The sequence below is a fragment of the Spodoptera frugiperda genome, chromosome 1 (genome assembly GCF_023101765.2).
Source record: "Spodoptera frugiperda isolate SF20-4 chromosome 1, AGI-APGP_CSIRO_Sfru_2.0, whole genome shotgun sequence".
Taxonomy (NCBI): Eukaryota; Metazoa; Arthropoda; class Insecta; order Lepidoptera; family Noctuidae; genus Spodoptera; species Spodoptera frugiperda.
The window spans coordinates 8502185-8519350 of NC_064212.1; the positions used below are offsets into that span (position 1 = coordinate 8502185).

General features: G+C 36.2%; 3 protein-coding genes across 5 annotated transcripts; 2 read left to right on the top strand and 1 right to left on the bottom strand.

The window, feature by feature from the left end:
- Positions 1 to 337: 337 nt before the first annotated feature.
- On the bottom strand, positions 338 to 8381 carry LOC118273194 (uncharacterized). 3 transcript variants are annotated; one of them, XM_035590030.2, is made up of 4 exons: positions 7621 to 8381; positions 6354 to 6548; positions 5133 to 5432; positions 338 to 4882 (listed from the first exon to the last, which is right to left on the bottom strand). In XM_035590030.2, exons 1-4 carry the CDS (start codon positions 8137 to 8139, stop codon positions 4370 to 4372), a joined length of 1527 nt encoding a protein of 508 aa, XP_035445923.1. In that variant the 5' UTR covers positions 8140 to 8381; the 3' UTR covers positions 338 to 4369. The 3 variants fall into 3 exon arrangements, with proteins under 3 accessions (XP_035445923.1, XP_035445921.1, XP_035445922.1); XM_035590028.2 differs by having other exon boundaries at positions 7504 to 8380; XM_035590029.2 differs by having other exon boundaries at positions 5232 to 5432; positions 7504 to 8379.
- A 691-nt stretch (positions 8382 to 9072) lies between these two features.
- LOC118273449 (probable 26S proteasome non-ATPase regulatory subunit 3) lies at positions 9073 to 10769 on the top strand. The gene has a single exon (XM_035590426.2). It carries the CDS (start codon positions 9187 to 9189, stop codon positions 10669 to 10671), a length of 1485 nt encoding a protein of 494 aa, XP_035446319.1. The 5' UTR covers positions 9073 to 9186; the 3' UTR covers positions 10672 to 10769.
- Positions 10770 to 11119: 350 nt separating this feature from the next.
- LOC118273513 (dynein axonemal assembly factor 6) lies at positions 11120 to 12783 on the top strand. Its single transcript, XM_050697084.1, has 3 exons — positions 11120 to 11361; positions 11855 to 12057; positions 12498 to 12783. Exons 1-3 carry the CDS (start codon positions 11268 to 11270, stop codon positions 12753 to 12755), a joined length of 555 nt encoding a protein of 184 aa, XP_050553041.1. The 5' UTR covers positions 11120 to 11267; the 3' UTR covers positions 12756 to 12783.
- Positions 12784 to 17166: the final 4383 nt, after the last annotated feature.

The window sequence follows — 17166 nt, forward strand, 5'->3', positions numbered from 1 at the left end:
TCAAATTCACATATACATGACACCCAGACCCGAAACAACAATTTGTTGCACGTGCACGGCGGCCTGTTGCTCAGCCTCCGCACCAACCATGCAGTATGTTTTTGAAGATATTCATCATTTGATAATGTGTTCTGTATGAACCTGATAGAGCTAAGTTGTTCAAAGCTTTGAAATTGAATAAGATAACGAAGGTGTTGTTCATTTTTATGAACCTGATACATTGATCTCTTGTGTGTTTACTTTATATTAGGGTACGATGGGACTGACATACGCTGTGCGTTATAAGTTAAAAGGTAATATTATTAACAGGTACAGTATAAGCAATGAAAACACGGAATTGTAGATTTTGGTTGTTTATTTCTCAGGAAGCAAATGATTCACAGCATTGGTGGGATACAGAGGTCTGACAATACCGGGCCGAAACATTCAATTTCCTGAAATTTAATTTTACTAGCAATAGGTACAACAGCTTAGAATATATAAGTACCCAAATATAAAAACGTGGGAAAACAACGTTACATAGCTGTAGAATAGTATCATTTATTTAGTAAAGCGAGTTTTTTTTATATTTTTTTATAAACTACACACCTTACTAAATCACAATTTCTAATTATGTCAAAAATTATGTATCACATTTATAACATTCTGTACAAAGTAAAAAAATATTTTCATACTCCACTAGACAAAGTAAAGCTGCATAGACATATCGACCATTATAATAATATTGTTGCCTATGTAGAAAACAAACTTTTAGTTTACACATTTACCGATTTCACTGAAAATGTACTTTGTTGAAAACAATTGAGCAGACACAAACAGTAAGACCATCCACTTGAATATCACACTCAATTGAACCTTATAACATGATATGCAGTAGTAATGCTTCCATCTTATTGCATCAACAGTACCACATCGGGGCTAGGCTACAGGCGTACTTACAAAGTTACAAATATTAAGTTACTCTTTCTATGTTTAATCTATACTTCAACTTGTTTTAAATATCATAATAAAATTGTTAAGATATAAATAACACAAAAGTTACGTTATGTGGACTTACAACCTTCATAAGGAGTGACATATCATGTTTCTTACAAAATAATAGTCCCTTACGGTTCTGTTAACAGTTACACTATAAATAGTCACTTACAACACACAAATATATTCTCTTCTATCATTAAATTGTCGGTGCGTTGAAGGCACAAAGCTCTACAAACATAGTCAGTGTATACATACAAGAGAATACATCGTCCAAGTGATGAACAACATCAACAATCGTCAGCAAGCTGCATGTATCAGGCCACAGCCACACCTCCCAGCACCCACCCATGCGTCACTCATCTGACTCGATTAAAAAAACATTACTTTTATAATTATGCAAAAACAATTATACAACCCTTCTAATTTGAACTTTTTTCAAAACTGGGACTTTCAAATGCAAATTGTGATTTGTGACAGTGATCATAGAGAAACAATCGAATATACTCTATAGGGACACTCAAATTATTACAACGTAATTTACAAATATAGTCAATCTCTAAATATTAACTAATTTATATAAACTGAATTATTTACAAAATATGAACACATCGGATGCGACGTGCCATCTCTCTTACATATTTGTAACTATTTACAATGACTATTATTATAAACATTAATTAAGAGCATTGCATTTTCGTGAGCTTGATCAAAATAATCCCTTGTTCAACTCATATGTATAAAATGGTACACTACTAGGTACATTCACATGAATATGTGGCCAGTCGCAGTACTCAGCTCCTCTACCATAGACAAACAGTCCCGATCATAAAGTGGCAGATGCTCGACTTGCAGTCAACATCGTTACTATTAGCTTTTAGAAGTCGAATAATTAGCTAGTATTAGAGATCAGTCTTCGGACAAAGGAAACAAATTCAGTACTTTAGTATATAAATCTTCACAATTCGACTTTCAACTGTATATTAAATATTTTAGAAGTTAACATCATATTTACAAATTCTGATGATTTGGACAATAACATGTGTTACATAAAAAGTTGTAGAAGAAATAGTCAAGGCAGAGCTAAGAATTTTAGGGAACTCCATAACACATCAACTTGTATGACATGCAGTCGGCAGCACTATTATGTTAAAATTGAAGATAGATTTGGTTTATCCTAAATATTATTCACACTTGCTTTTGATTATATTATTAACAATTAAAACAAACACTAGAATATTTCTATCATTATGTTAATACACTATCTTATAAACCATGTCGCCTAATGAAATCTCTTAACTAATCGACTTAATTCAAAATTTTCAACTCATACCAATTTCAATTTGTACTAATGTAGATGTACTAACTTGTCATGTGCATTATTGTATAACATAAACAGTTTTATGTAGTAAAACTTTCACTTAAAATACATATTTATGTTTTATAACAATTCCAAAAACAACCTTTTTAATCATGTGGCAAGAACTATTTCGTTTTGAAATTCATTTGTGATGATTTCATACCTATCTAGAGCTATACTCTCATCGTATAGACTCGCGTGAAACTGGTTTAGAAAAACTATAAATAAGTATTGATGGGACTTAATTCACTGTATCACGCTACCACTTAAATTAATTTTAAAACTCCGTACTGACTAAACATGAAAATTATATTATACACCAATTTATGGCACTCATTTTTAATGACATGTTAACTATTTGTAAGATAATAAAATTGATCAAATTATGTGTTTGTACCAATTATTTTTATCAACTTTTTTACTTTACCATAGAAAACCTTAATTTTAAATTCTTTGAAGCTGCCAATTAAATAAAACTATTATTACAGGTGCTGCTGTTATAATTGGAATTCCCTGAAAATTCTATACAAGAACTGTTTGCTTAGTGTTTGTTTATAAATAATTGCACTTTCAATTTCGGATTGTTTAACGATTGCTGACAGTTGATCTGTAGGATTTGTCAATTCGCCGTATTTTATTTTAGGAAACTATTTTGCGTCGCAATTAGTGTCTCTCCTCGTTACCGCATTAAAACGACTAGAATTCAGGAAAAAAGTCAACTACAACAGATAAGGCGAGGCTAAATGTATGCAGAAATGTTCATAGTTACTTTTTTCCAGTCAAGTTTAGGAAATCGTCATCCAGCAATTTTCCTATAATTACATTTGCATAAATTGCGTATTTTTTAAATAATAACAAAATACAAATCCACACAGAAAAATAACATTTTAACCTCTGCATTTTAAATCACTCAATTTACATTTTATGAGTTTTAAAATATTACATGTATAAGCCCTTAGGCAAGTATGTTGCACTCAACCAAATAGATGCAGCAAGCTAGTAGAGGCTGTCTAGCTTTAACCTTTTTATAATACAGTGAAACTTGGTTAAGTGGGACCTGGATAAGTGAGAAACCTCCACAAATGGAACTCATACTGAGGTCCCTACCCATTGGCACTGAATTACCTCTATTAGTGGGACAAACAACCCTCTATATCTGGGATTCGTTCTTTCGATTTATCACCTTAGTTACCTCTATAACTGAGACAGCAAGTGAATTTTAATGCATAAACCTCAGTAACTGAGACAACATCATTTTGTTTGTTGATTTACTTATTCCCATTCATTTATAATGTGCACATAACACATTGTTTTATTTAAGAATCACACCTCTTTATGTGAAATAACCCATGTTCACCTCCATTAATGGAACCCTCTGTAAATGAGACAAATATTCATTTATACCTGGTTATCTGAGACACTGGGTTAGTGGAATACCTCTATAAGTGATACCAATTTGAAGGTCCCTTGGCTGTCTCACTTAACGAGGTTTCACTGTATATTCTACACTGTAACTACTTGCTTCAAAAACATGATTTTTATACTAAACAATTATAACATGTTTTATGTGAAATATCTGTTACTAGTGTAATGTCTATGTGCAACGAAATTATGAAATTTTCAGTCACCAGAACACCAGGTCAGGTCACCAGTATACAAAACATCTGTTTATGCTAATGATAATTTTACCAGATGTTCTGTAAGGAAATTAAATAATTGGAATGTCATCAAATTCTAAATACATCGAAAGTGCAATTACTCTTAAACATTACAGATAAAAGTTCATCACCCTAATAAATTAGTCCGATAAGCGCTCGTAATATTAACATCATAGATCTACCTAATATCTCATACTACGTCAAAAGAAATCCTTCGGGTTTCACGTTCCAAGGGTTCATATCACGCCGGGTACCGATAGCAGCCGTACGGGCCGACCGGGTCGATATTTACAATTTTTGACCTCACACTTTGGTACTAATCTGGACAGATCACACAAGGACGTCGCGAAGAGTTCCCTTCGGCTCGGCGGCGCCCCTACTTGTCGCTCGGCTCGGGCGGCGCGCCGCCAAAGTCCAGCTGGTAGCCGCCCGCGCGCGTCATCTCCTCCATGCTCGGCTCCTTGCACTCGTGGCCCGCGTGCCCCGCCGCGCCGCAGTTCCAGCACGACAGCTTCGGCGGCGCGTACAGCACCGACACGAAGCCGGCGTACGGCGCCGCCGCCGGGTACGGTGGCGGCTCCCCGTTAGCGAACGGCGGCGGTGGCTGGCGATATGTGGGCGGCGGCGTCGGGTACCCGAAGGGCCGCGGGTACTGTAGGAACGGCACGGGTGGCGGCGCGGACGGCGTGGCGCGGCGCTGCGGTGGCGCCGGCGTGTCGGGCGGTGACGACGCGGCGCTCGACCCGCTGTCGGACGACGAGCGCGTCGCCGCGCAGTACGGACCAGTCAGTCGTCGCACGCCGTTTAGCTTCTCCAATGATCTATATTGCTGCTGATGTACCACCATGTTCAGTTCTCTTAATCGTTCGTCACCAATATTATGACGGATCTGGGAATAAAATAAAAATTATTAACAATTTTAAATGTTTACAGATTTCTTTCTTAATATCCTCTCGGTTATTATAAACATCTTTTTGCTATTAAATATTATTAAACGACACTAAAATGAAAAATCCCAATGCTGTTAGTAGTTTTTATATCTGTAAATATATTACGTATATAGCCATATTATTAGTAGAGAACAACACCAAAGTTGAATTAAATCTTGATGAAAAAAATCACTGTGCGGCTAGACTCGCCTCATTTGAAAACCGCGTTAATGCAGAAGGCTGTCTGTGTCGAAGAAGTCCTGCAGCAAACACGGTGAATGGACCGCGATGCTGCGGAGAGTGACCCACCTCGGCGACAGACATGTTTTCGAAGTTGGCGGCAAGTTGGTGCGGCAGTGGAGGCTGGTCGGGCGGCCCGACTGGCGGGGGAGGCGGCGAGCGGTCCCGCGACAGTCGGCGGCGCGAGCGCGGCGACGCGGCGCGACTGTCGCCCGGCGACGACACTAGGGGCGACGTCGGCGCACCACTAGCAGCGGTGTAATTTATTACCTGCAAATAATTCAACTGGTATAACATACTTTAATTACAAGAAAAACAAAACCAAATACAAGACAAACACAGCAGACTATAAACTTTTTCATCCTCGTGAACGTGACAACATGCCGCATACAAGCAAATAAACGTCACACCTAATTTATGCAATAATACATCACTTTACAATGCAACAATAGTGGTAAAGTGGTTATTATTGCCCAATTTAGCAGAGCTTAACCATACACTTGAAATAACAACTGTTAACCACTTGTCATGAAGTGTTCAAAAGACTGTTTGAGCAAAAAAATATACCTGCTCCAGATTATTTGTATTTTTATTTTCTTTTTTTAATAATAATTCGTGAATTATTATCATTTACATTAACAATAGACCAAAACATTCATTTGAAAGATATTTGATGTTATTTTGGTTGTAACCCTTACCTCCTATCAATCGGAATACTTAGCTCTGGTACATAGAATTATGGATCAAAAGAATAACCAGGTATTGCGGGTTTAATAGTTAGTTTTTGATATAGTCGCTGATCCTATAATCATTACTACATTAATAGATTACAGCCAAAAAGTCAGCAATTATGGTGACAATTTGATGGTCCACTGCATCAAACATTTGCTGGTAATCAGGTAGTATAAATATACTGTTTAGTATAAAGCTGCTGGAAAACATAGGGCCAATATTAGTAAATTGTTACCAAATCACAATCATTTTAACAGTTTCATGTAAACAGGTGTAATTAAACAAGAGCATTTACAAATTTTACTGTATTAAAACATGTTTGTTGTTCTATTATCTAAATTGACATTGACATATTTGTGCAAATATTTAATGAGGCCCTGAAAATGAGTGTGCTTCGTTAATAAAGGCCAAGAATAATAGAAAAAAAACTTTTTTCTTAAAAAAATAATGTTTACTTACCTCAAGTGGTTGATTTATAGGTACTATGATATTTGCAGGCCATGCATTGTGTCCTATGTAGTCTCCCATATTATACTGAGGCATTGGTAGACCAGGAGGTGGGTGAGGGACTTCACCCAACATTTGCACTACTCCCCCAGCTCCTGTCAGAACTGGCGGAGAGCTGAGTTCAGGCACTGTGTCTGTACTAGGCGGCTGGAACATTACATACTTTGTATAAACTTGACTTATAATCTTAATAACATCATGTATATCCATTTTATTATTTTCATTATCACAATACAGGTAAACAATCTGTTTCATCATGCAACATGTTGATATGAAAACATAACCTAAAAAGTTGTGTTGACATTAATGTTGGGTGATAATGTAATGGATGCATGAACCAGTTACAATTTTACTCACAAATGCCATGACACCAAGTAAAATGATCATAATCTATTTACAGTGCAATGTTTTAATGGAAATGAATTTATAATTAGATGATTGTCGACTGAAGAAGATTGCTTTTACATTGCAGAGAAGTTAAATAATGCCTATGCTGATAATGATAACTCTGTCAAGATGATTGTTTTGTGTTTTTTCCTGCAGATGTAGATGATAATGTGTTGTAATAGAAATTTGTCTAACTTATTACAAATCTTTAAAAGGAATAATTTAAGATAACAATGAAAATAAACACATGTAACAACATGCCAATGTCATTCAAGTGCCAATTACTAGATTTCATGTAATATACCTGAATAGAAACAATATAGGAAAAATCTATAAGTTAATAAATAGTATAACATGAAAAACAAGTTTTATCAGTTGATATCTAGTTTAAATCTTTTAATTATTAGCTATAAGTATCTTTTAGATCAAAATTCAGGGTATGATACAATTTATTTTCATTGTACCCACTAACTAGACTACCTTTAGCCATGAGCTTTCATTTAAATACCAAAGTTGAACATAATTTCATACTTATTCTTATTCAATCAACAACCTTGACTATAAAAATATTTCTTATTTATATATTTACATAAATCAAAACTAAATAAAACATGTAACTTATAAATGATCAATGAGGTTGCAATAATGATGAGCGACCCATGTATACAAAGGGAGAGAGCAATACAATGGTAATGTAAGGTATGACAACACTGACCTGCACCCCAGGTGTTTTGACAAACACAATACCAGGCGGTGGCCCCAAGCTAGACAAGTTAGGTGGTGGGATTGTCATGTTGCCTGTGATATTAGATTGTGTATGGCATGCACTCACTGGTACTACGTTTATATGATCTTGTGGCTCTGGAAATTGTATCCTCTGGTCTTCCATTTTTAATTTCTCTAGTATTTCACCAAAATGCGACTTTTGATCAAATGTAAACGCCGGATGATGTAACGCCATTGTGTACAGAAGTAAAATTTCTTCGAGGAGATCACCGTACAAGCCTTTCAACAAACCACTCTGCTCCAAACTGACCATGGCATTGTACAATGTGGTAGCACACGCGAAATTACACGAACGCAGCAACGACACATACAAGGCCATTTTCCGCCGCGTCCTGGGGTCTGTGTTGGCGCCTCCAATGTCCGCAGCCAGGTCTGTGGGGTTGTTGGCTCTCAGTTCAGCACCACGCAACTCCTGAAAGTCCCGCTTACCCAGCTCCTCTAGGTATGTGCCAATGAAACGTAGTTCAAATGGCAAACACATATTTAATAACGTACACATCGCGTCTATGCGTTTATAGCTTTCCAATTCTTTAAACCATGATACCACGTCCTCTTTGCAAACCATTTCCAGAACACATTGAAATTTTATGTAAAGAATCAACCGGTCCCCTGCAGCCGAAGCGCGTCCGTTGCTTATAATTTTTGGCACACGGAATTACCGTAACAATGTGATGGTTGTAATCCAAGAATTTTCGATTGTAACATTAGTAATTATAAGCTTTTTATCCGTATTTTACAAGTACAGTATATTGGTTAAGCAACTACAGGCAATGCTAGTAGTTTTGTCTCGTCTATAGTCTATGAAATAGAGAACCCAAAGACAAAAGCATGCTTATAGACAAAGGTGCTACGTATAGAAGATTAAGCTAGTTATTTGAAAATTATGCTGTCTTTGTATGAACATAGGGTTGAAAATTGAACTCTTTACAATCTTTCTATCTACTATGACAGCTGCCTTTCCCGTTTATGGAAGTTGTTTCTGTAATCAACTCATACTTCCTTTTTTTGAAATAAAACTAATAAAGATATTTTTATGTTTTAGGTTATTTTAATTTAACATATTTTAACAAATATAACATAATTATGATTTAGCTTTCAAGCTTAATATAACCCGGACCCAGGTATATTCTAAAGCTGAGACTAGACATCCGGATGTGAGAAGAGCGCCAACTAGTGTTGGGTAAAAGCAACTTATAAATTAATGACATGCCTAACTGTAATCCCAAAGTGAAAGTAACAACACAATATTATAGTTGGATCTCATGGATGCTATGCTTAAATTAATTTAATACGATGTTTGGTTTTTTTGACCATAGACTATAGTTTTGTTATTTTCATAAGATATCCGAGCGTGTTCCAGATACCTTTTATTTTGTTGCCACTGCTACAAAATTTCTACATGTGTAAAACAGAGATGCAAGATATATATTTCACGTGAAAGAAAGAGAAACAGTCAGAGAATTTGTAGAATGATATAGATTCGAAAACGCTTGTCTTGGAACGTTTTGTAGTTACTCGGCATTTTTTGACAAAAGGATCGAAAAATATTGCAGTCACTATTTTAACTAAGATTGTTGGTGTAAATTTGGAAAATTATTAAAGAAATTTTGAAATGGCTCCCGCCGAAGATGTAGAAATGAAAAATGTGGAAAGTCCTGCAGCAGCTAGTGATGCAGAAACCCCGGAGGTCAAAAAAGATGCTGATGTGCTTGCAGTTCAAGATTTGAGGGAACATGTAAGACAAATAGATAAAGCTGTTGCTTCCAAAGAGCCCAGATTTGCTATGAGAGTTTTGAGGTCGCTTCCTAGCACCAGAAGGAAGCTGAACGGTAACGTTTTGCGTGCTATTTTCAACCAACTTTATCCGTCTAATGCTGACAAAGAAAGTTTAATTGCATTTGTGGAAAGCCCTCTGCCTGGCGCAGTGGAGATAGAACCACCCCGCTCTCGCAGTGCACCCAAACAACCAGTGCCTGAAGTGGATGTTTACTTGCACCTGTTGGTACTGCTGCGCCTGCTCGACACTAACAGGTTGGAAGAAGCTACTGAGTGCTCACAGCAGTTGATGAATAAAGTTCTAGCACAGAACAGAAGAACCCTTGATTTGATTGCTGCCAAGTGCTACTTTTACCACTCAAGAGTCTTTGAATTGACAAACAAGTTGGATCTTATTAGAGGACTACTTCATGCAAGACTCCGCACTTCTACCCTGCGAAATGATTATGAAGGCCAAGCAGTACTCATTAATTGTCTCTTGCGCAACTATTTGCATTACTCTTTGTATGACCAGGCAGACAAACTGGTCAGTAAGTCAGTTTTCCCAGAAAATGCAAGTAATAATGAGTGGGCAAGATTCTTGTATTATCTTGGAAGGATCAAGGCTGCCCGTCTAGAGTACAGTGATGCTCACAAACACCTAGTGCAAGCTTTGAGGAAGGCTCCTCAGACTGCTGCTGTTGGTTTCCGTCAAACTGTTCAGAAGTTGGCAATTGTTGTTGAGTTACTATTGGGAGATATACCAGAAAGGGCCATATTTAGACAAGCACCTCTACGTAAGGCTTTGGCACCTTATTTCCAACTAACTCAGGCAGTGAGGCTTGGAAACTTGCAGAGATTTGGTGAGGTACTTGAGAATTTTGGCCCTCAGTTCCGTAATGATCACACTTTCACATTGATTCTTCGTCTCCGCCAGAATGTAATTAAAACTGCCATCCGTTCGATTGGACTCTCATACTCCCGTATTTCACCTAAAGATATTGCCAGGAAATTGGGTCTGGACTCTGCTGAAGATGCAGAGTTTATTGTCGCCAAAGCTATCAGGGATGGAGTTATTGAGGCTACCCTTGATCCTGAAAAGGGATACATGAGTAACAAGGAAAGCTCTGACATCTATTGCACGAGGGAGCCACAGTTGGCATTCCACCAGCGCATATCATTCTGTCTGGACCTGCATAACCAGAGTGTGAAGGCTATGAGATACCCACCAAAATCTTATGGCAAGGAATTGGAGAGTGCTGAAGAGAGACGTGAGAGAGAGCAACAGGATTTGGAACTGGCCAAGGAAATGGCTGAGGAAGATGATGATGGTTTCCCTTAAATCTCCTTTATTAAAGTTAAATTAATAACTGATTCATTAGATATGTAATTTGTGCATTAACCATAATGTAATAAAATATAACTAAATGTTTTTGATTATTCCTTTATTTGTCTTATCCAAATTACCTAATTCGGTTCATGTTAATGTGAGATCAATTAATGAAACAAAATTACACTAATTACCTTTTACTTTCTATTTGATTGTTTTTTTATGCTCAGTTAGTGAGACCTACTTAGATTTCAGTATTATCTATTTAATTATAGTTTTATAATTTACCACATGAATCATCAATCCGGATTTGTAATTTAATAAATGAAAGATATGGAATTAAAGCCTCTATGGAAATCCGGTGGTGGTATGTCGGTTGTGCGTCTACTACACAGCGTTTCGCAGGTTCGACATCGCATAGCATCTCAAGCTAAATTAGCGCCACCTGGCGAGTAAAAAAGACATCAAGATGCCCTGGCAACCTCATACTGTTTTAAAAACATTTAATGTATCCCGGCAACCACATTGATTACATCTGCTGATAGTTTGCATTTGCAAATAACTTTAATTTGTGAAAAGAATACAATTAACATAAAAAAGCCATCAAAATGGAGTTCTCCGTGGAACATATGGAGAAGCTCGTGGATCTGCTGAGACCACCGGAACCTGAAGTGCTGCAAGGAGACGATTTACCTGCTACTGGTTTGTACCTTCACATTTATTGATATTGAGTCTGCAGTGTTGGTCGCTGAAGACAAACAGTAGAAAGTTTTAGGCATAGGAGCTATAAGCTATAATTAGACTTTAATTATGTAGGATACCTATTTCGTTTGTACACGTAGGTCTATCACCTACATTTAGGTCAATCTTACATTATTTAGAGTTAAAGCATCATACAGGTTGTTGACCGCAGAGTCAATGCCATCTATCGGCATTAGTTGGCAAAGCACCAAATAGCTACCGTCGATAGGCAGAGCTGTTGGAAGAAGTAGATTTCCTAAAAAATTATCACAGTCATAATTTTTTTTTCTGTGTGCTCCTTCCATATTTATTTTCAAACTTTAATTAGAAACAGAGAAGTAGGTAGCTACAGCCTACATATGTAGGAAGGCACTCTCCTGTTAAAAAGGACTTAAAAAATTCAATGGGTAGGTAGTTAAGTAATACTTCCATTTACCCTATAATATTTTTTCAGAGTTTGAAATAAGTTCAACAAGAGGTAAAATTCCTCCTCCCGAAGAAAAAAAGACTCCAAAAACTATCGAAGAGTTTGAGGAACAAGAGGCTAAGGAGATCGAAAACTTGGGGAAAGCTGGTGTTGGTTTAGGAGATCTGAAAACTCCTGAATATACTATGAACTATCAGCAGTCTGTGTCTGCTGAAGATGTCTACCTTCAGGTAACTTTTACATTTTAATCTAGTAAAAGAGAGAGAGACAGGGATCAAGTAGGTCCCTACTTAGATATGTGCATCTTCCTGAGAGTCTAGAAGTGTCTATATAAAAACAGTTAACGACCTCATTAAATAATTTCTTTCTAAAAAAAACTCATATCTAGTTAAGATATGAGTTAACTTATTAGAGAGACGGCTTCACGACCGATCTGGATCAGAGGCCTGTGGGGTCCAGGGCCATATAAAAATGTAAACTGAAGTTATTGATGATAAACTCATTTTTTAAATTTTTATTCATTTATTGTTTGCTATAAAATTAAATCCAGAACGTGTGTTGTGTTAGATTATAACACAAACTTTATAACATTACCACCATTGAAGCTTCCTACTTTGTTATATTTCAAAAGGTAAAGAACTATGTCTTGAAAAAAAAAATCACGTTCCAGATTGGCCCAAAGACCCCATCATCAGCAAGTTGCGAAAATCTCATCGTTCGCATCAAGATGCCGGGAGATAAGAAAGAAAACGTGGATTTAACAGTCGACACCAACAGCGTGGCAGTGATGTCCTCCCAGTATTCACTAAAACTTCCTTTGCCACATGGCATCGACCCTGATCGGTCTAAGGCTAGCTGGGAGTCCGACCAGGAAACATTGGTGCTGACCCTCAAGCTAGATAGAGAATTTGATTTTGTTAATTTTTAAAATATAGATACACTACATTGTAACTTTATCTTGGTTTTATTTTTATTCTTTTTATACCACGATAGTGGCCAGAATGTACACGACCCACCTGATAATAAGTAATGGTTACTGTGGCCTATGAACACTAAGCAACACTTGGGGTATTACATGTGCTTTGCTGACTCTAACTCTCAAAAAGGTCTAAGCGCGTTATAAAATAGTGAGACACAGAAATATAGGTAGATTTTTAATAAATGTAGTTGCTCCATCGTTTGTCGGCCGCATCATCATTTACCACCAGGTGAGATTGTGGCAAAACGCATGTGAGATTAAGTATAAAAAAATGTAAACATAGAAAATGCATTATGTGATGCATGACCATCTGTGGTCCATCAACTTTTTAAGAGATGGACACAAGCAGGCAATAGCGTTAGATAGTAGACCACGGCCATTTATTCACCTACCTATTTAACTAATGTAGATGTAAAATATTGAATGAAATAAACATCTGAATACATAACTGGAATCGTAGATCATAATCAAGCTACGCTTGAAGGCAGGCCGTAATGTACGAGTGTCCTCATCAATAATTAATATTAAATGTGATGTGTTTGAAATGAAATTGGCATTCAGAAGATTTGAATCACAATGTGTTTGATAGCCTACGATGAGTGAAGTGGCCTAGATATTTAAATGTATATTTTAATTGAAGTAATTTTCTTACCTTCGATGAACCTTAATAGATTCAAGGGTGTGTTGGTGTTACAATATTATGTATAGGTAATCTATACTAATGAAATTGGGGAAGATATCAATTTGTAATATTAAAATAACTGTTTTTTACGACATGCATGCATACACTTACGATACGTATATTCTATATTCATATATATAGAATATACCTACGTATGTATCGTAAGTCTTTCTGTTTGTTCCGGCTAATCCCTCAAATGACTGGACCGATTTTAACGGGAATTTTATTGGCAGATAGCTGATGTACTAAGAAGTAACTAACGCTACCTGTATTTTAGAAAATTTTATAAAAAAGTTATGTCCTAATATTAATATTCTATGCTGACGAAATTTCGGAAAAAATGCATTATTTATTTTGGAATTATTTTTAGTCACAAAGTCCGTATTCCACGTGAGCGAAGCCGCGGGCATCAGCTAGTATGAACAAAAGGAAAGATTTGTTGTTTACATTGACTCAGAAACTAACTGCAGTTTATAAAAAAAAAACTCAATAAAATTAAAAAAGAATTCCAGGTAGGGCAAGTGACCCGGTTGTGGCCATCGACCCCTTTGTGGCCATTTGGGCCTTCAAATATTTATAACTAAGGAATGGACAAATAAATTACTCTGTGATGTACAGTATTTAAAATATTGAATATTGTAGACACTGATACCGTTGGCAGCTTTGATGTGTCAAACTTCACTTCGATGCAACAAGTCATTCTTTTTAGTTGAGGGTGAAATTGTTAAGATCTTAACAAAAAGGCTAAGGCGAGTGGGTGAGGATTTGGTTTTTATTTTTGAAATCTGTGCTTATTGTTTGGATGTTTATGTTAATACTACATGAAGAATATATTGTCTAAGTGGAACTAAAGTTATTTTGTCGCCATATGTTTCTGAAGTGAGGTTTTTAGAAGGTGGCCACTAATGGAGACAAAATTATGAATTTCTCCATCTTTGGCCACATGGCTGGCCAAAACTTTTGTACATAGACGCCCAACTTCTAGTCATTTATCGTAATTTATTTATTATTTTTCTTTGACTTTACATATCAACAAATACATATTTTTCATTTTCAGAGATGCAATAAATTGCCTTCACACAAAGGGGAGGTCAGTTTACTTTGCAGCTTTTACCAACGTCATATAAATGTTGATTTCTTTATTTGTAAGTTAAATTCAAGTGAAGTAATAATATTTCATATTTTCCAAACTAAATAAAAACCATTGTTTCTAAAATGTCAAATTTAATTAATAAATTTTAATTACTTTTATTGTATTTTTTGATGGCCAGAACTGGCACACGACCGTGGCCAGAAATGGCACGAATCTGGCCAAAAATGGCACAAACTCCCTTTATTTTTTCTTTTTTATACAGTTATTTTTCTATTGGACGTTCTTTAAAAAAAAGGGTTTTCTTAGGCAAGGTTAATACATGTTAAATGACTTTTTTCAAGAAATATGTTCGTGATAACAAAAACTGAAAGTTAAGAAAGCCTCAAAGTCGACAAAATTCTTAAAGTGGCCACAACCGGGTCACTTACGATACCGTTCGATGCTACACGTGTAAAGGTACTGGCTGGTAACTCCTATAAAAAGATTGGCAGGTGTACAAACAAGAAAAGAATAACAAATAAATATGATTAGGTACCCACAACTATTATAATAATAATACATAACTTCCACGTACACAGGTGTATTACAGTAGGTCACGATACTAACCACACACATGATTCTGACACGAGATTAATTGGAGACCCTGACCTGTGGTCACTCTACTCAAATAGTTAAAATTTACTTAGACAGGTAGGTACCTAACTAGGTACAGTAGGTACCTAACTACGTACAGTAGGTACCTATATTTAACACATGCTACTTCCGACTTGAGAGTAATTCATAAATTTTTCTCGTTCCCATGGGATGGGATAAAAATCCTATCACCCTAGTCAGGTCATACCCTGTCTGTATATCAAATTTCATCAAAATCCGTTCAGTATCCTTTTTCTCGTTTCGCCAGGGCGAGGCAAGAGGGAGTGTCAAACTCTTACTGACTTAAAACCACCCCGTTCCTACTCCTGCCTGTCGAGCCAGAGCCCCGGTAAGCCCGCTAGGTAGTCCGCAGCTCCGGCCTTTAAATATCCTGCTGTTCTAATCAAATACCTATACAATACTGTAGTTCCAATAGCTCTTTCTCTTTTAAATAATTTAATAACCTCAATAATTAAGCAACTAAGCAAATCGCAAAGACTGGAGAGTGCATACTTGCACAGTCCTACAGCATTCACGAAATTCTAAAAGTAATTTACACCCACGCAGTGCATTTGATGTAAAGTATTTATTACAAATTGATACATGACGCATGACTTTTAATATTTCACATTATCGTTCATTATGCCCGTTACATATTGAATTATATACAAATATTTACATGCGCATGATTCGTTTCGATTTCTACCACATTGCAACTCATGCTTCGTTAAATGTAATAACTAAAGTACCTACTCAATATTTGCATAGTGCAGTCTTCTTGATTCGCCTGCGTTTACTGTACCTACCCTTAATTTTCATTACCTAGGTACCCATATTCAAATTCAGTAGGTACATCTTTTTAATTAATCATTTTTTTTTTCGTAAATAAGTTACTTTTTAACTGCAATTAGGAGCTAGTAGATCATAATTGCTACATAAGAAAACTCACATGTTTCTTGAAATACATAGAATCACAAATGGCCTGTGACAATCCACTGCCAATTTCCACAGTCGAGTTGAAATTCACAGTTAAACAAAACAGTTTCAGATTAATAAAAGAGCGACAGTTTCTGTGAAATGTATAACCTAATCCCGTAGTCCGTTTATCACTAATATTGGCCATACATATGTAAAATTGTGCATGCAAATTCTAGCGTGGATGGGGGAAAACTGTTCAAGTCGTTAAGTCAAGTTCATCAAATTGTTAGTCGATTATGGCTGTACAGTTTTGGGAACAGGGGAAAAACCAATAACGGGAAGGGTAGAGTCTAGAGGATAAACTACAACAACAAGTTTGTAACTCTGCTATCACCACAGTTTTAAAAAACACAAAAAGAATTGTTCTTTCTGTTACTATATTTTAGATTCAGCCTTCACTTCAGATAGGTATTATTAGATCTATTCTAAGGTTGTCCAAGCAAAGGTCAGGTTTCTGTTTATTCCTAAAGGTAAAGAGGACACACACGCATACACATAAATACACATAGTTTGAGCAAAGTTAAATAATCGATAATAATTTGTAAGGTCATTGATACTCGTATTGCTTGAAAATTCACAGCTATTGAGTTCCGCACTTCCGTAGATGCAAGAACGGAATATGATTTATTTATATGAAGCATTTTAACAATCATATACAAATTGGTAATACTAATAAGGTTATTGAAAAAGTCGGTTAGAGTTCCTTGAATAAATAAACATACAATTCTAATTCAAGTGCGAAACAATGTGTATAATGTTGATGCAGGTGTGAACAGCAAGGATGCTGGCCCAATTTGTGATAGGACAAAGATGAATAAATAAGATAAATTGATATTTAGACCATTAGTAGGTAATTTTTTTTCACAAGCTTGTATGATTCTGATGGCACTAGGCGATGTGGTCTCTCAGCGAAAAAATAAAGAATAAACGTTGATGAAAGTACTTTTGAAATAGCTAAATTCACGGTGTGTTTA

Bases quoted from the DNA above. Each gene is read 5' to 3' on its own strand.
- LOC118273194 (XM_035590028.2), bottom strand. From the start codon at position 8,139: ATGGTTTGCAAAGAGGACGTGGTATCATGGTTTAAAGAATTGGAAAGC. The intron at 6,549-7,503 runs GTCAGTGTTGTC...GTAATGTTCCAG, and splicing joins TCAAAACACCTGGGGTGCAG to CCGCCTAGTACAGACACAGT. The intron at 4,883-5,132 runs GCGAGTCTAGCC...TTTTATTCCCAG, and splicing joins TAACGCGGTTTTCAAATGAG to ATCCGTCATAATATTGGTGA.
- LOC118273449 (XM_035590426.2), top strand. From the start codon at position 9,187: ATGGCTCCCGCCGAAGATGTAGAAATGAAAAATGTGGAAAGTCCTGCA.
- LOC118273513 (XM_050697084.1), top strand. From the start codon at position 11,268: ATGGAGTTCTCCGTGGAACATATGGAGAAGCTCGTGGATCTGCTGAGA. The intron at 11,362-11,854 runs GTTTGTACCTTC...ATATTTTTTCAG, and splicing joins AGACGATTTACCTGCTACTG to AGTTTGAAATAAGTTCAACA. The intron at 12,058-12,497 runs GTAACTTTTACA...ATCACGTTCCAG, and splicing joins CTGAAGATGTCTACCTTCAG to ATTGGCCCAAAGACCCCATC.